General features: G+C 36.0%; 1 protein-coding gene across 1 annotated transcript in view; it reads left to right on the top strand.

Moving 5' to 3' along the window:
- The window catches only part of LOC100368138 (WD repeat-containing protein 26-like), a 48,569-nt gene extending 28,516 nt beyond the window's left edge, over nucleotides 1-20,053 (top strand). Inside the window, exons 7-13 of the mRNA XM_085490750.1 lie at nucleotides 10,902-11,040; nucleotides 11,229-11,369; nucleotides 12,056-12,175; nucleotides 12,633-12,778; nucleotides 13,514-13,722; nucleotides 14,742-14,918; nucleotides 15,758-20,053. Coding sequence (XP_085346876.1) covers nucleotides 10,902-11,040; nucleotides 11,229-11,369; nucleotides 12,056-12,175; nucleotides 12,633-12,778; nucleotides 13,514-13,722; nucleotides 14,742-14,918; nucleotides 15,758-15,852 — 1,027 coding nt within the window. The 3' untranslated portion in view covers nucleotides 15,853-20,053. The remainder of the gene's footprint in view (nucleotides 1-10,901; nucleotides 11,041-11,228; nucleotides 11,370-12,055; nucleotides 12,176-12,632; nucleotides 12,779-13,513; nucleotides 13,723-14,741; nucleotides 14,919-15,757) is intronic.
- Nucleotides 20,054-20,420: the final 367 nt, after the last annotated feature.

The raw sequence follows: 20,420 nt of genomic DNA, 5'->3' as shown, positions 1-20,420 counted from the left end.
GAATTCACCCCAGTGTCATTATTGGTAGATCATACATGTACTAGGTAAGGAATTCACCTCAGTGTCATTATTGGTAGATCATACATGTACTAGGTAAGGAATTCACCTCAGTGTCATTATTGGTAGATCATACATGTACTAGGTAAGGAATTCATCCCAGTGTCATTATTGGTAGATCATACATGTACTAGGTAAGGAATTCATCCCAGTGTCATTATTGGTAGATCATACATGTACTAGGTAAGGAATTCATCTCAGTGTCATTATTGGTAGATCATACATGTACTAGGTAAGGAATTCATCCCAGTGTCATTATTGGTAGATCATACATGTACTAGGTAAGGAATTCATCCCAGTGTCATTATTGGTAGATCATACATGTACTAGGTAAGGAATTCATCCCAGTGTCATTATTGGTAGATCATACATGTACTAGGTAAGGAATTCACCTCAGTGTCATTATTGGTAGATCATACATGTACTAGGTAAGGAATTCATCCCAGTGTCATTATTGGTAGATCATACATGTACTAGGTGAGGAATTCATCCCAGTGTCATTATTGGTAGATCATACATGTACTAGGTAAGGAATTCACCTCAGTGTCATTATTGGTAGATCATACATGTACTAGGTAAGGAATTCACCTCAGTGTCATTATTGGTAGATCATGTACTAGGCAAGGAATTCACCCCAGTGTCATTATTGGTAGATCATACATGTACTAGGTGAGGAATTCACCCCAGTGTCATTATTGGTAGATCATACATGTACTAGGTAAGGAATTCACCCCAGTGTCATTATTGGTAGATCATACATGTACTAGGCAAGGAATTCACCTCAGTGTCATTATTGGTAGATCATGTACTAGGCAAGGAATTCACCCCAGTGTCATTATTGGTAGATCATACATGTACTAGGTGAGGAATTCACCCCAGTGTCATTATTGGTAGATCATACATGTACTAGGTAAGGAATTCATCCCAGTGTCATTATTGGTAGATCATACATGTACTAGGTAAGGAATTCACCTCAGTGTCATTATTGGTAGATCATACATGTAGTAGGTAAGGAATTCACCTCAGTGTCATTATTGGTAGATCATACATGTACTAGGTGAGGAATTCACCCCAGTGTCATTATTGGTAGATCATACATGTACTAGGTAAGGAATTCACCCCAGTGTCATTATTGGTAGATCATACATGTACTAGGTAAGGAATTCACCTCAGTGTCATTATTGGTAGATCATACATGTACTAGGTGAGGAATTCAACCCAGTGTCATTATTGGTAGATCATACATGTACTAGGTGAGGAATTCACCCCAGTGTCATTATTGGTAGATCATACATGTACTAGGTAAGGAATTCACCCCAGTGTCATTATTGGTAGATCATACATGTACTAGGCAAGGAATTCACCTCAGTGTCATTATTGGTAGATCATGTACTAGGCAAGGAATTCACCCCAGTGTCATTATTGGTAGATCATACATGTACTAGGTGAGGAATTCACCCCAGTGTCATTATTGGTAGATCATACATGTACTAGGTAAGGAATTCATCCCAGTGTCATTATTGGTAGATCATACATGTACTAGGTAAGGAATTCACCTCAGTGTCATTATTGGTAGATCATACATGTAGTAGGTAAGGAATTCACCTCAGTGTCATTATTGGTAGATCATACATGTACTAGGTAAGGAATTCATCCCAGTGTCATTATTGGTAGATCATACATGTACTAGGTAAGGAATTCACCTCAGTGTCATTATTGGTAGATCATACATGTACTAGGTAAGGAATTCATCCCAGTGTCATTATTGGTAGATCATACATGTACTAGGTGAGGAATTCATCCCAGTGTCATTATTGGTAGATCATACATGTACTAGGTAAGGAATTCACCTCAGTGTCATTATTGGTAGATCATGTACTAGGCAAGGAATTCACCCCAGTGTCATTATTGGTAGATCATACATGTACTAGGTGAGGAATTCACCCCAGTGTCATTATTGGTAGATCATACATGTACTAGGTAAGGAATTCACCCCAGTGTCATTATTGGTAGATCATACATGTACTAGGCAAGGAATTCACCTCAGTGTCATTATTGGTAGATCATGTACTAGGCAAGGAATTCACCCCAGTGTCATTATTGGTAGATCATACATGTACTAGGTGAGGAATTCACCCCAGTGTCATTATTGGTAGATCATACATGTACTAGGTAAGGAATTCATCCCAGTGTCATTATTGGTAGATCATACATGTACTAGGTAAGGAATTCACCTCAGTGTCATTATTGGTAGATCATACATGTAGTAGGTAAGGAATTCACCTCAGTGTCATTATTGGTAGATCATACATGTACTAGGTGAGGAATTCACCCCAGTGTCATTATTGGTAGATCATACATGTACTAGGTAAGGAATTCACCCCAGTGTCATTATTGGTAGATCATACATGTACTAGGTAAGGAATTCACCTCAGTGTCATTATTGGTAGATCATACATGTACTAGGTGAGGAATTCAACCCAGTGTCATTATTGGTAGATCATACATGTACTAGGTAAGGAATTCATCCCAGTGTCATTATTGGTAGATTATACATGTACTAGGTGAGGAATTCACCTCAGTGTCATTATTGGTAGATCATACATGTACTAGGTAAGGAATTCACCTCAGTGTCATTATTGGTAGATCATACATGTACTAGGTGAGGAATTCACCCCAGTGTCATTATTGGTAGATCATACATGTACTAGGTAAGGAATTCACCCCAGTGTCATTATTGGTAGATCATACATGTACTAGGCAAGGAATTCACCTCAGTGTCATTATTGGTAGATCATGTACTAGGCAAGGAATTCACCCCAGTGTCATTATTGGTAGATCATACATGTACTAGGTGAGGAATTCACCCCAGTGTTATTATTGGTAGATCATACATGTACTAGGTAAGGAATTCATCCCAGTGTCATTATTGGTAGATCATACATGTACTAGGTAAGGAATTCACCTCAGTGTCATTATTGGTAGATCATACATGTAGTAGGTAAGGAATTCACCTCAGTGTCATTATTGGTAGATCATGTACTAGGCAAGGAATTCACCCCAGTGTCATTATTGGTAGATCATACATGTACTAGGTGAGGAATTCACCCCAGTGTCATTATTGGTAGATCATACATGTACTAGGTAAGGAATTCATCCCAGTGTCATTATTGGTAGATCATACATGTACTAGGTAAGGAATTCACCTCAGTGTCATTATTGGTAGATCATACATGTAGTAGGTAAGGAATTCACCTCAGTGTCATTATTGGTAGATCATACATGTACTAGGTAAGGAATTCATCCCAGTGTCATTATTGGTAGATCATACATGTACTAGGTAAGGAATTCACCTCAGTGTCATTATTGGTAGATCATACATGTACTAGGTAAGGAATTCATCCCAGTGTCATTATTGGTAGATCATACATGTACTAGGTGAGGAATTCATCCCAGTGTCATTATTGGTAGATCATACATGTACTAGGTAAGGAATTCACCTCAGTGTCATTATTGGTAGATCATGTACTAGGCAAGGAATTCACCCCAGTGTCATTATTGGTAGATCATACATGTACTAGGTGAGGAATTCACCCCAGTGTCATTATTGGTAGATCATACATGTACTAGGTAAGGAATTCACCCCAGTGTCATTATTGGTAGATCATACATGTACTAGGCAAGGAATTCACCTCAGTGTCATTATTGGTAGATCATGTACTAGGCAAGGAATTCACCCCAGTGTCATTATTGGTAGATCATACATGTACTAGGTGAGGAATTCACCCCAGTGTCATTATTGGTAGATCATACATGTACTAGGTAAGGAATTCATCCCAGTGTCATTATTGGTAGATCATACATGTACTAGGTAAGGAATTCACCTCAGTGTCATTATTGGTAGATCATACATGTAGTAGGTAAGGAATTCACCTCAGTGTCATTATTGGTAGATCATACATGTACTAGGTGAGGAATTCACCCCAGTGTCATTATTGGTAGATCATACATGTACTAGGTAAGGAATTCACCCCAGTGTCATTATTGGTAGATCATACATGTACTAGGTAAGGAATTCACCTCAGTGTCATTATTGGTAGATCATACATGTACTAGGTGAGGAATTCAACCCAGTGTCATTATTGGTAGATCATACATGTACTAGGTAAGGAATTCATCCCAGTGTCATTATTGGTAGATTATACATGTACTAGGTGAGGAATTCACCTCAGTGTCATTATTGGTAGATCATACATGTACTAGGTAAGGAATTCACCTCAGTGTCATTATTGGTAGATCATACATGTACTAGGTGAGGAATTCACCCCAGTGTCATTATTGGTAGATCATACATGTACTAGGTAAGGAATTCACCCCAGTGTCATTATTGGTAGATCATACATGTACTAGGCAAGGAATTCACCTCAGTGTCATTATTGGTAGATCATGTACTAGGCAAGGAATTCACCCCAGTGTCATTATTGGTAGATCATACATGTACTAGGTGAGGAATTCACCCCAGTGTTATTATTGGTAGATCATACATGTACTAGGTAAGGAATTCATCCCAGTGTCATTATTGGTAGATCATACATGTACTAGGTAAGGAATTCACCTCAGTGTCATTATTGGTAGATCATACATGTAGTAGGTAAGGAATTCACCTCAGTGTCATTATTGGTAGATCATACATGTACTAGGTAAGGAATTCACCCCAGTGTCATTATTGGTAGATCATACATGTACTAGGTAAGGAATTCATCCCAGTGTCATTATTGGTAGATCATACATGTACTAGGTAAGGAATTCACCCCAGTGTCATTATTGGTAGATCATACATGTACTAGGTAAGGAATTCACCTCAGTGTCATTATTGGTAGATCATACATGTACTAGGTAAGGAATTCACCCCAGTGTCATTATTGGTAGATCATACATGTACTAGGTAAGGAATTCACCTCAGTGTCATTATTGGTAGATCATACATGTACTAGGTAAGGAATTCACCCCAGTGTCATTATTGGTAGATCATACATGTACTAGGTAAGGAATTCACCTCAGTGTCATTATTGGTAGATCATACATGTACTAGGTGAGGAATTCACCCCAGTGTCATTATTGGTAGATCATACATGTACTAGGCAAGGAATTCACCTCAGTGTCATTATTGGTAGATCATACATGTACTAGGTGAGGAATTCACCCCAGTGTCATTATTGGTAGATCATACATGTACTAGGTAAGGAATTCACCTCAGTGTCATTATTGGTAGATCATACATGTACTAGGTAAGGAATTCACCCCAGTGTCATTATTGGTAGATCATACATGTACTAGGTAAGGAATTCACCTCAGTGTCATTATTGGTAGATCATACATGTACTAGGTGAGGAATTCAACCCAGTGTCATTATTGGTAGATCATACATGTACTAGGTAAGGAATTCATCCCAGTGTCATTATTGGTAGATTATACATGTACTAGGTGAGGAATTCACCTCAGTGTCATTATTGGTAGATCATACATGTACTAGGTAAGGAATTCACCTCAGTGTCATTATTGGTAGATCATACATGTACTAGGTGAGGAATTCACCCCAGTGTCATTATTGGTAGATCATACATGTACTAGGTAAGGAATTCACCTCAGTGTCATTATTGGTAGATCATACATGTACTAGGTAAGGAATTCACCCCAGTGTCATTATTGGTAGATCATACATGTACTAGGCAAGGAATTCACCTCAGTGTCATTATTGGTAGATCATACATGTACTAGGTGAGGAATTCACCCCAGTGTCATTATTGGTAGATCATACATGTACTAGGTAAGGAATTCACCTCAGTGTCATTATTGGTAGATCATACATGTACTAGGTAAGGAATTCACCCCAGTGTCATTATTGGTAGATCATACATGTACTAGGTAAGGAATTCACCCCAGTGTCATTATTGGTAGATCATACATGTACTAGGTAAGGAATTCACCTCAGTGTCATTATTGGTAGATCATACATGTACTCGGTGAGGAATTCACCCCAGTGTCATTATTGGTAGATCATACATGTACTAGGTAAGGAATTCATCCCAGTGTCATTATTGGTAGATTATACATGTACTAGGTGAGGAATTCACCTCAGTGTCATTATTGGTAGATCATACATGTACTAGGTAAGGAATTCACCTCAGTGTCATTATTGGTAGATCATACATGTACTAGGTGAGGAATTCACCCCAGTGTCATTATTGGTAGATCATACATGTACTAGGTAAGGAATTCACCCCAGTGTCATTATTGGTAGATCATACATGTACTAGGCAAGGAATTCACCTCAGTGTCATTATTGGTAGATCATGTACTAGGCAAGGAATTCACCCCAGTGTCATTATTGGTAGATCATACATGTACTAGGTGAGGAATTCACCCCAGTGTCATTATTGGTAGATCATACATGTACTAGGTAAGGAATTCATCCCAGTGTCATTATTGGTAGATCATACATGTACTAGGTAAGGAATTCACCTCAGTGTCATTATTGGTAGATCATACATGTAGTAGGTAAGGAATTCACCTCAGTGTCATTATTGGTAGATCATACATGTACTAGGTAAGGAATTCATCCCAGTGTCATTATTGGTAGATCATACATGTACTAGGTAAGGAATTCACCTCAGTGTCATTATTGGTAGATCATACATGTACTAGGTAAGGAATTCATCCCAGTGTCATTATTGGTAGATCATACATGTACTAGGTGAGGAATTCATCCCAGTGTCATTATTGGTAGATCATACATGTACTAGGTAAGGAATTCACCTCAGTGTCATTATTGGTAGATCATGTACTAGGCAAGGAATTCACCCCAGTGTCATTATTGGTAGATCATACATGTACTAGGTGAGGAATTCACCCCAGTGTCATTATTGGTAGATCATACATGTACTAGGTAAGGAATTCACCCCAGTGTCATTATTGGTAGATCATACATGTACTAGGCAAGGAATTCACCTCAGTGTCATTATTGGTAGATCATGTACTAGGCAAGGAATTCACCCCAGTGTCATTATTGGTAGATCATACATGTACTAGGTGAGGAATTCACCCCAGTGTCATTATTGGTAGATCATACATGTACTAGGTAAGGAATTCATCCCAGTGTCATTATTGGTAGATCATACATGTACTAGGTAAGGAATTCACCTCAGTGTCATTATTGGTAGATCATACATGTAGTAGGTAAGGAATTCACCTCAGTGTCATTATTGGTAGATCATACATGTACTAGGTGAGGAATTCACCCCAGTGTCATTATTGGTAGATCATACATGTACTAGGTAAGGAATTCACCCCAGTGTCATTATTGGTAGATCATACATGTACTAGGTAAGGAATTCACCTCAGTGTCATTATTGGTAGATCATACATGTACTAGGTGAGGAATTCAACCCAGTGTCATTATTGGTAGATCATACATGTACTAGGTAAGGAATTCATCCCAGTGTCATTATTGGTAGATTATACATGTACTAGGTGAGGAATTCACCTCAGTGTCATTATTGGTAGATCATACATGTACTAGGTAAGGAATTCACCTCAGTGTCATTATTGGTAGATCATACATGTACTAGGTGAGGAATTCACCCCAGTGTCATTATTGGTAGATCATACATGTACTAGGTAAGGAATTCACCCCAGTGTCATTATTGGTAGATCATACATGTACTAGGCAAGGAATTCACCTCAGTGTCATTATTGGTAGATCATGTACTAGGCAAGGAATTCACCCCAGTGTCATTATTGGTAGATCATACATGTACTAGGTGAGGAATTCACCCCAGTGTTATTATTGGTAGATCATACATGTACTAGGTAAGGAATTCATCCCAGTGTCATTATTGGTAGATCATACATGTACTAGGTAAGGAATTCACCTCAGTGTCATTATTGGTAGATCATACATGTAGTAGGTAAGGAATTCACCTCAGTGTCATTATTGGTAGATCATACATGTACTAGGTAAGGAATTCACCCCAGTGTCATTATTGGTAGATCATACATGTACTAGGTAAGGAATTCATCCCAGTGTCATTATTGGTAGATCATACATGTACTAGGTAAGGAATTCACCCCAGTGTCATTATTGGTAGATCATACATGTACTAGGTAAGGAATTCACCTCAGTGTCATTATTGGTAGATCATACATGTACTAGGTAAGGAATTCACCCCAGTGTCATTATTGGTAGATCATACATGTACTAGGTAAGGAATTCACCTCAGTGTCATTATTGGTAGATCATACATGTACTAGGTAAGGAATTCACCCCAGTGTCATTATTGGTAGATCATACATGTACTAGGTAAGGAATTCACCTCAGTGTCATTATTGGTAGATCATACATGTACTAGGTGAGGAATTCACCCCAGTGTCATTATTGGTAGATCATACATGTACTAGGCAAGGAATTCACCTCAGTGTCATTATTGGTAGATCATACATGTACTAGGTGAGGAATTCACCCCAGTGTCATTATTGGTAGATCATACATGTACTAGGTAAGGAATTCACCTCAGTGTCATTATTGGTAGATCATACATGTACTAGGTAAGGAATTCACCCCAGTGTCATTATTGGTAGATCATACATGTACTAGGTAAGGAATTCACCTCAGTGTCATTATTGGTAGATCATACATGTACTAGGTGAGGAATTCAACCCAGTGTCATTATTGGTAGATCATACATGTACTAGGTAAGGAATTCATCCCAGTGTCATTATTGGTAGATTATACATGTACTAGGTGAGGAATTCACCTCAGTGTCATTATTGGTAGATCATACATGTACTAGGTAAGGAATTCACCTCAGTGTCATTATTGGTAGATCATACATGTACTAGGTGAGGAATTCACCCCAGTGTCATTATTGGTAGATCATACATGTACTAGGTAAGGAATTCACCTCAGTGTCATTATTGGTAGATCATACATGTACTAGGTAAGGAATTCACCCCAGTGTCATTATTGGTAGATCATACATGTACTAGGCAAGGAATTCACCTCAGTGTCATTATTGGTAGATCATACATGTACTAGGTGAGGAATTCACCCCAGTGTCATTATTGGTAGATCATACATGTACTAGGTAAGGAATTCACCTCAGTGTCATTATTGGTAGATCATACATGTACTAGGTAAGGAATTCACCCCAGTGTCATTATTGGTAGATCATACATGTACTAGGTAAGGAATTCACCCCAGTGTCATTATTGGTAGATCATACATGTACTAGGTAAGGAATTCACCTCAGTGTCATTATTGGTAGATCATACATGTACTAGGTAAGGAATTCACCCCAGTGTCATTATTGGTAGATCATACATGTACTAGGCAATGAATTCACCTCAGTGTCATTATTGGTAGATCATACATGTACTAGGTGAGGAATTCACCCCAGTATCATTATTGGTAGATCATACATGTACTAGGTAAGGAATTCACCTCAGTGTCATTATTGGTAGATCATACATGTACTAGGTAAGGAATTCACCCCAGTGTCATTATTGGTAGATCATACATGTACTAGGTAAGGAATTCACCCCAGTGTCATTATTGGTAGATCATACATGTACTAGGTAAGGAATTCACCTCAGTGTCATTATTGGTAGATCATACATGTACTAGGTAAGGAATTCACCCCAGTGGCATTATTGGTAGATCATACATGTACTAGGTAAGGAATTCACCTCAGTGTCATTATTGGTAGATCATACATGTATTAGGTGAGGAATTCACCCCAGTGTCATTATTGGTAGATCATACATGTACTAGGTAAGGAATTCACCTCAGTGTCATTATTGGTAGATCATACATGTACTAGGTAAGGAATTCACCTCAGTGTCATTATTGGTAGATCATACATGTACTAGGTAAGGAATTCATCCCAGTGTCATTATTGGTAGATCATACATGTACTAGGTGAGGAATTCACCTCAGTGTCATTATTGGTAGATCATACATGTACTAGGTAAGGAATTCACCTCAGTGTCATTATTGGTAGATCGTACATGTACTAGGTAAGGAATTCACCCCAGTGTCATTATTGGTAGATCATACATGTACTAGGTGAGGAATTCACCTCAGTGTCATTATTGGTAGATCATAAATGTACTAGGTAAGGAATTCACCTCAGTGTCATTATTGGTAGATCGTACATGTACTAGGTAAGGAATTCACCCCAGTGTCATTATTGGTAGATCATACATGTACTAGGTGAGGAATTCACCTCAGTGTCATTATTGGTAGATCATACATGTACTAGGTGAGGAATTCACCTCAGTGTCATTATTGGTAGATCATAAATGTACTAGGTAAGGAATTCACCCCTGGGGGATTTCACTGCTGGTGGGCCCTTATTTGGGGTTCAAAATTTCAAAAAAAATGATCAATAAATATTTTGTAGGGACTTGTATTTTCATTGAAAAATCCACCTACACTGGCAGTTGCACCACCCAAAACGAAAGAAACTATTGCAGAAGCTAATCTAAAATTTTATACATTTTTTTTCTTGCTGAATTAAAAAGTAGACCGCCTACAATTTCATTACAGTGTCAGCCAGCGCATCTTTCTCAAAAAAAAATCACATTAACGAACCTTGTTCGTTTGTTTTGTTACCCATATTTTGTTTTTGTCATGCAACTTTAGTGGCCCTTACTGTTGATTTCCCCGGAGACAGTGTTGTGCCTAATAAATATATACCGGTATGTAAAAATCAAGACAAATCTTTCAACTCTTTCTCTGTATCTATATACTCAATTGCAGTCTTTCTTATTGTGATTATTTACAGGAAACATTTCCCATGTGAAACAAGACAGATTCTCAATGAACATTGTGATGAAGTATGGTTTTGTAAATTTTCCCCAGATGGTTCCAAATTAGCAACAGGATCCAAGGATACCACAGTCATTATATGGGATGTTAATTTTGTGAGTTTATGTCTTTATAGAATTTCTCTTTTCTGATTTGACTATTTCTCTAGCCACAGTTACTATTTACAATTGATAAATGTCTTGATATCTTTCTTGGTTATTTTCTTGTAATGTACTTGTTATTCCAACTAGACAATGTTTATTACAGAGTCAACATCATCAACTTGTCATTATTTGTTTTTCAGGACACAAAAGAACTTAGACAACTACATACATTTGAAGGACATGCCTTTGGTGTTGCATTTTTAGCATGGAGTCCTGATAATAAATATATCATAGCCTGTGGCCCAGAAGAAAGTTCTGAACTATGGATATGGAATGTTGATGTAAGTACAGTCGTCTGATTCTACTTTATACCAGTGGTCGAAACCTGGTTTCCAGTTAGACAATCACTTTGGAAATCGTGTTGTTTATATGAAAATATCAGTGTCCAATAAAGATTTAAAGTTTAACCTTTTTTAACACCAAAGCCAAGATTGCCACTGCTCACAAAAAAAAACTTTCATATTTGGTTGCAAAAGACAAAAGTGGTTGTCCAAGACAACTACCGATTTTGATGCCTGGATAAAATAAAATGAAATAAAGCATAGTATAATTATGGTCAGAACAATCAAGCTAAATGAATGGGAAAGAACAACATCAGCAGGCTAGTTTGCTATCAGCTGGCTTTGCATTTTCATAAAAACTGACTACTTTAAAGTGTTATTGTCATCAACAAATTCAATGTATTACCTATATTACTAATATGAGACAATTTATCTGTATGGTGGTTTTGAAAGAAAGCTGAATTAACTTTAAGCCAGTTCAAAGCTAACTTGATGTTAGGTTATGCTTGGTCTGTATTGTAGTTGAATTACCGTAGTTAGAATGTCAAATACTGGTTCATTGCATTGAGTCATTATTGCATTAAATTACCTGTTTCAGTTTGAATAAGGCTTGAAATGATTATATACATTTAATAATGAGTGTGAGAACAAATTAGTGACGACTGAGATCTTCTTTTCTGTGGTAGACTGGTGATCTTCGATGTAAAATGAGTCAGTCTCCAGATGATAGTTTAACATGTGCAGCATGGAATTCAGATTGTAAAAGATTTGTGGCTGGTGGTATGAAGGGACAGTTCTATCAATGTGTAAGTAAACCAGTTTTTAATGTAATGCTATATTGTATGTCATCTCATTTTTTTACTTACACTTGAAGTCATCAAAACCATGCAGCAAAGTGATAATTGTTGTATTTTGAAGTTTTCTTTATAAATATTAACCAAATTCAGGTTTCACACTAATAATTTATTTGATTATTCCTACCACATTTTATTGTTGATACTATTTTACTTGCACGTTTTAGTACCTACAATCCAATAGTCTGTGGACTTGAATAGCACCAAGGCATATACTCGTGTTATTGTATGTCTGTGATTACAGGCTGTGTTCATACTAAAATGAATTTAACAAAACTGAAACATGTAACATGAATATTTGCATCTCCAGGACAGTCTAGCCAGTACATTGGTGATGATAGTGCAATGTTCTCCATTCAGTGTGCCAACTTTACAGTTTAATAATACAGAGATGTTTTTGGTTTTGCAGGACATTGATGGAAATGTTCTAGATTCATGGGAAGGTGTTAGGGTTCAATGTCTAGCAACTAAGAGGGACGGTAAAACTATTTTAGCTTCAGATACACACCATAGAATAAGAGCATATAACTTTGAAGAATCTTCAGACCACAAAGTGTAAGTATTCTATTATCACACTGGAGTATATGTATGTATGTATGTGACTGCTGAGTGGTTGTTCATGTATACATTAATATACTGGAATATCCATGACATTTCAATTATATGGATCAAGGTAGATTTAGATTATTCGCTGAATTACATTTTAAATGGTAGCTCAATGAGTGTGGTGAATAAAGCATTTCAAGGACTTACGAATTTACCTATGTGCGTTCTTGTGTTGTACATCTATCTGTCCATTCATCCACATCTGTATCTCAGACATACCTGGACCGATCACATTCAAACTTCACATTTCTATCATGTCACACATTTGTACATGCATTTGATCTGAAGGTGGCTGAATGCAAAAAATTCTTCAGATAAGAAAATTGATTTTGACAATTATTAGATTAATGATATTGGAAATATAGGATTTAATTAAATTAAAATACATTTAATATTCGGACATACATGGACAAACAATGAGCAGATACAATAAAGAAAAATGTCAGCTTGTTACATGGTTGTGTCTCAATGGTGTCATTGGCTTTGGCTCAAATGCATAAACCCAAGCTTTATATAAACACCATGTTTTTACATGTATTTGGAAATTAGATAGCTGTATATGCTTGAGTTACAAATACACTTACATAAGTGACTGAGGCAAATTTGTTTGTAAAAATGCATAATTAAATGGCTTTGACAACAAGCATTATTGGTCTATAGATAATACATTTTCATTATTTACAGACTTCAGGAAGATCATTCCATTATGTCATTCATATTGAATGATTCAGAACGTCTAGCTGTACTCAACGTAGCTACTCAGGGTGTACATCTATGGGATGTTCAAGATAAACTCCTCATAAGAAAATTTCAAGGTGTTACACAAGGTTTTTATACAATATTTTCCTGTTTTGGAGGCATAAACCAGGATTTCATTGCCAGTGGCAGTGAAGGTAAGTCAATCAAAACTTGTAGATTAAACCAGTGATTTATAATATAAACTGAATATAATATAAACAACAGGTGCAATATGTGCAAATTGTGAGGTGACCATGGACTCCCAAGGCAAACATATTTCTAGAAAAGTCTGAGAAAGATGCAGTTTGTCTTGGAAGGTTTTTTCTATTCACGCAACAGCTGCGATGAAGATTCCAATGTAATTGTGAAATGATCATGAACTCGCAAGACAAACATGCATTTCTAGAAAAGTCTGTGAAAGTAGTACTTCATCTATGTTCTCCCCAGAAAAGTAATTGCCAATTCAGTTTTTTAGTTTTGTTTAACGTGTTAATTAATGAACACTGGAAATAGTAAATGTGCATAACAGATTGACAATAAAAGTTGAAAGATTAGATCACCCGAGATGGGATTTTTTTCAGTGTTCTGGTCAACCGGTTAACGTTGCAGGCAAGCTGTCAGATTAGTGGCGTAAATCTCAGAGTAGCTGCCCCGTTATGCTAAAATGATTCGGGGAGCACTGTTTATGTTTGTATTGGAAGTTTTTTTTTAGTGTCCTTATTGACGAAGTGTGTATTATGTTTTGCTTTTTTGAACAGGGCGATAATCCTTGCTAATTTCTGTCCATGTAATAAACCCTTTTCCAAGCTTCCATTGCATTCTGTGATGCCATTGGTTAATAAACCCTTTTCCAAGCTTCCATTGCATTCTGTGATGCCATTGGTTAATAAACCCTTTTCCAAGCTTCCATTGCATTCTGTGATGCCATTGGTTAATAAACCCTTTTCCAAGCTTCCATTGCATTCTGTGATGCCATTGGTTAATAAACCCTTTTCCAAGCTTCCATTGCATTCTGTGATGCCATTGGTTAAACTACATATGTATATTTGATTGATACATACATGCATACTTGCATGAACTCACATGGCATAAAATCTTCAGCTCAAGATAACTACTCAGCTGCCGGAATCAGTGTATGCCTGCAACTTGATAGGTTGATGCATTTCCTCAACAGATAACCAAGTTTATATTTGGCATCATAAACGAGAGCTTCCCATTGCTGTATTACAAGGTCATACCCGGACAGTCAATTGTGTTACATGGAACCCACATGTACCTAGTATGTTAGCTAGTGCATCTGATGATGGCACTATACGTATATGGGGACCATCAACAGAATATCTTATGTATGGTAAGTGGAACCAATATCTACCAAGTTAGCTTTCATATGTATTCTAATGTAGGTGTCATTTTTGGAACAATTATTCTTTCCTGGTGCCTAAATTAGAATCCAATTTATGGTTTGCGTAGTCACTGATGATGGATTGATTTTTGTATGTTCTATTATGACAAAGTGATAACAATAATCAAATTTTTCACACCTCAAACGACAGTAAATTATTCACCTATGAAGTGTACTATTCGTATTTGTTTTCATTTGAAACTTGCTATATACTTTTTATTATATTTTTGTTATCACATGGAAAAACCAATATTTTTTTCTATAAAATGTCAACGGCTTGAGAACCAAAGTATACCAGTAGCCTTTCACTCTCGTCCAATGCCTAGTAATTGTACTATTGAATTATTTAAGTTATAATTTACCTGTAACCATAGCAATGTATATATTTTCAAGAAGCTTAGGGAGTAAAAGAAAACTCTGTACACATTTTGTGTCTTTTTTTAAGTTGAAAACTGAGTAAAAAGTTGTTTTCACGATCAGAGACAGTACATGGTGTTCAGTCAATTGATATGTTCATATATTTGGTTTGTTATGATAATATCACCTGTCACAGAAATTGGAACTCTTATTGCAAGACATTGCAAAATACTTGAATAAACAAGTACTCAAGATGTATTCTGAAAATGTAAATGTTGCTACTACCGGTATTACTACATGCTATGCAAGTTATGGAGAATATTCTAATTGCAAATATTATTAGTACCGGTATGTATTTTATCTGTGCTATTTTAAAAAATCAAGTTGATGTACTTGTGCTGCATTCATTATATTAAAATTTTCCTTTTCAGATTGCCAAGTGCAGGATACACATAGTTGCAGCAGTAGTAGTAGTAGTAGTAATGGTAGTACTAATGGTGCAAATAGTGGCAGTACATCGGTGTAGTTGGTGGTGAAAAAAACTAGCAGCAAGTCAGACCTGTTGTGCCATATCTATTCCATGGATTGGCCAAATAAACCCAGCAGTTAAGGAACTCTTATGGCAGCAAATATTTTATACTTGTGGAGAAGAAGTCTTTGTTTCATGGATTTTATTTTAATATATATGGACCCTGTGAAAGAACTTCATAAATGGAATACTTGATGTTAGCATGGAATGTTAATTCTGTGTCCCTCATAACCAATGTGGTTATTTGCTGAAATATGCAAAATTTTGGATTTGTATCGCATTCTATGGCTGCTCCTGTCCAGGATGGACACAAGAAAGACTACTCACTGGATTGACTGCACACTTCCTGTCATTGCTGACTGAATCCTTTATTTAAAAAGTGCATATATCGATGGAGTAAAGCTTATTTTATGCAATTTATTGTTTTCGTTGCTCCTCCGAACACTTGGTATTGCTGAATGATATAACATTTATTCAGTGAGTACTTCTCAAACTGATACGATATGGTACTAAAAACATTACAGGTCTGTCTTTAGTGCTTTTAAAAAAAGTTATATATCAAATTGCATATTAATTTATAAAAGTTCATGATTTTAGAATGGGATTTTTAGTGGCTATTTTTATTTACTTTACCCCTTGTTTTCTGTCCTTTTGATTATAAGGTTTTTGTTTTTTTTCATTTCCTTTCATGACTACAAGGTTAGGACGCAAAGTTGTTTTGAACTATTTTTTGTTTCCATGAATGTCTTCATAGTATTATTGTATTGTGTATAGTTTAATATTGAGAAGAAACATCATATTGTATGGAACTTTATGGCGATGTTTCTTTTGTTATGATGTGTTAACCAAATGCTGGCTACTTGGGATCCCTTTGCTAATTTGGGGGGAGGGGGTGCCTTCTTTTGTTATATGCTGAATTGACCAGATCCATGCTGCATAAAAAGCCTATTGTCGTGTGTGTTTTTTAACAGCCCATAGTCATAGGAATAGATTAAAATCCTTTATTTTACCTTGTGTCTAAATACCAACTGCTGGTTATCAACCCAAAATGTCATCCAATATATCAAATTGGTTCAGACTGCAAACAGTAGACGTGATAAACGTTGGACAATGGAACACTATTGGGTATTAAAAACAAGTCTTGTAACCCTCTCGCTCTCAAGATCTTGGCGGAAAGTCTATTCTCATTAAATCAAATTTATTTAGCATATTACAAGCATTTTGATATAGAAGTGCTTGGGAACTGATTAAAACACTATGAGATCTTTCCCCTACAGTCATGGGCAAGAGTTTCTTTTGTTCCCCTCATCCCTAACCCTAACCCTAACTTTACCCCTACCCTCCAGCACTCCCCATTTAATTGTACATGCCCCTTCTAAGGACATCTAGAGGCAGCATATACAAATGAATTTGGTAACTGGGAGTGAGTGTTAGTGTTAGGGTTAGGGATAGGGATGGAGGGTCCAAAAGAAACTCTTGCCCAGTTGAGCTTGGAAACTGATTGAACACAATGAGAGCATTTCAGTATAGCAGTGCTTGACTAGCGTGCACCATGAGTTCATTTCTGAAATGATTTTAAAGACTTGAATCATTGGGTTGAGAGCTTGTTGTACATAGAATGTTGATACATTGGCAGCTTCCCATATCACATTCAAACCATCTTGGTATTCCTATGCATGATATATCCAGACAATAGGTATGACATTATCGTATATGACATTCAAATGGTCCTAGTATCCCTATGTGCGTTTGATCAGTTGCGAAAACATTGTTCTGCTAGTTAATCCTTAACTTTTATTAATATATTAGTCAAGAATAGTCCACCAAAATACAGTATAGTGTTTGTATAGACTGACATGTAATGAATGTTAATGCAACTGTTGAACTGTCAATATTTATATTGATGATAAAAACACCAGTAATTGCTGACTTTCTTATCTCCAAGTGTACATTTGATTGTGTCTTATTGTCATAACATGCACTGTTCTTGTTTATTTTGCAGTCATTTTGATTTAATGATTTTCAATACAAATAAAATATATCATGTTTAAATCAGGGTATTTAGTGGCTCTATGACAAATTAACTTATCTGGCCAGTGACATCGTACTTGTTTGGTCTTGTATAAAATACACATAGGTTTCACATGTAAGTGCAGCAAGTAAAATAAGTACCCAGTTGAACTTTAGACTGAGTAATATATCTGTTTGAAATCTAGAACACTTCTTCATAAATGTGGTGTAAGGATGTGTGTTTTTTTGTGAACGAATAACCTGCCTTGGAATGTGAGAGAATTGAATTATACAACCCTGCCTGTTTCATCTGTAATTGATTAAACCACTCCCCTGATTGTCTGCCAAGGCAAAATACAGCATGTCCATGTATGACAATGTATTTTGCTTATCAAATGAATTGTCAAATCATTGCACTATTCAGAATTGTTTCATCTTTCTTGCTGTGTGATTTTGCAATGAACTATTAAAGCGACAATAGCTGTAACTGTCGATTGTTAAAATATTTCCAGTGTCATTACTGTCAAATTGTATCGGCCATCACTGAACTGTAGGCACTGAAAGCATATCATATACGCTATACACCAACGTTCTACATTAAATCACTTGCAAGTGAAAAAAGATGGCTGCAGTGTTTCATCAGTTCTCTAAATGGTGACGTCTGTTGAAATCTGTTATAGTACAAGAGGACAACTTACTGGGGCCCCTGAGAGCTTTCTAACTAGTGATTTTATGTGTCAAGTGTGTCACATGATTTTCTACGGTCCTCAGCAAATTATGATTTAAACAAAATAGCGACTACTCAACCCTTAGTTTTCACATTGAATTTCATGTGGCACTCTAGCTTTGTATAGGGTTATCTTGTCCATGCAATTGTGTCTAAAACAATATTTTGGCATTTTTTTGGTCATCTTTATGTGGGTATATTTAAACACAGCTAAAAATCACAGCTATTGTCACTTTAAGATTTTCATATACACAGTAGTTTTGTATTATATATTTTAAATATTTAAGGATGTTCATACAGTTTCACTAAAGATTAAGAATTTTCTCATTTTTGATACACTGTGAGATAATAAAATGAAAAAATACCTAGTTTTCGAAAAAAATTTTATAATGTGCATGTTTGAGGAAAATTGACCATTTCAAATATCAAAATCATTGACTTTTTTTTGAAATTGTGAATGATAGCATTTTTTTTTTTAAAATGGTATTCAGGTTTTTATAATTTGTGCCCCCACTAATACATGTGTGATAGAGCATTTTCTCACTTGAAATAGGTTTTGTGTCAAAGAATGTATGACGTATAAACTGTAACAACCAAAAATATGTATATTCAAAAAAATGAAATTTTCTATCATTGCACTGAGATTCATAGTTATATATATATATATATATATAAGGAGAAAATAAATCCCCAAGATAACAGTTATGAAATGTAAAACGGAGAATGCCCATACAAGAAATATTGTGCACACAACACAGACTTGAAACTGTATTGAATATCCTTAGTTTAAGTCAGGATGAGATTTGTAGGGAGTATATAATGAATGACCATTTTTCCCACCAGTCATTTATGTATGTATGTATGTATGTATGTATGTATGTATGTATGTTTGTACAAGACTAACAAATATACCCAAGTGTAAAACATGTTTTCATAAAATAGAAGTGAATGTGAATGTGTACCATCAAATTCTCAACACATAAACAGAATATGGCATGAAGGATAGATGCTGTTAAAGTAATAGCACACTAAATGTACGTGGTGGTGTTTGTTATGAATTCAATGGTTCATATTAGATGCATATCGTAATAACAATTACGTTACTTTGTCACTTAGAACAGCTTCAATCTGGGGTTACCAAGTCAAATCATCATATGCAAATTTGATTATTAAAAAACAAAGTTTGGGATACAGGTATACCCTGAATAGTTCTGTTTAATCATACATGTACCTTATTATTCTATTTTGTTAAGATATTACAACTCTTAACCCCAAACACACCTTCCAGCCTCCCCCTGCCAGTTATTCTGTTTTCAGTGGTGATGGTGGCAAGTTTGCATTCCAGTGAGAACAAAATGATTTCATTTGGACTTTCTTTGTGTTCATTTTTAAACTTTTATTTTATATTTAAATGGCTTTGTATATTGTTATGATATAAAGGAAATAAATCACAGAAACTAATGATGTTTTTCCAAAACAATTTATTTTTGTCTGGTGAAAATACAAGACATTAGAGGCTATTCAAAACAAATAAAAAAAAGGAAAGTTGCACAAACTCCTCTGTGATTCAAAAGCAAGGTTGGGTTATATCAAGGATTTATTCCTCAGCTCCTGAGAGCGAGGTTATTTGTAGATATGCTGGCGATCGCCTCTGTGTTTCCGGAAGTACTATGGGGGATTGCATGATGGGAGTGGAAAGTCTTTTGATCGGTAAAATAATTTTAAAAAAGTAAAAACTAGAGTGACTGTGAAATGAAGGTTGGTTTTAAATATTAAATATCGTGGAATCTGGATGAAATAATGAAAGGAAACTGAAGTGGTATGAAAG

The sequence above is a fragment of the Saccoglossus kowalevskii genome, chromosome 2 (genome assembly GCF_978046115.1).
Source record: "Saccoglossus kowalevskii chromosome 2, keSacKowa6.1, whole genome shotgun sequence".
Classification (NCBI taxonomy): Eukaryota; Metazoa; Hemichordata; class Enteropneusta; family Harrimaniidae; genus Saccoglossus; species Saccoglossus kowalevskii.
This window is presented reverse-complemented; position numbering and strand designations above follow the sequence as displayed.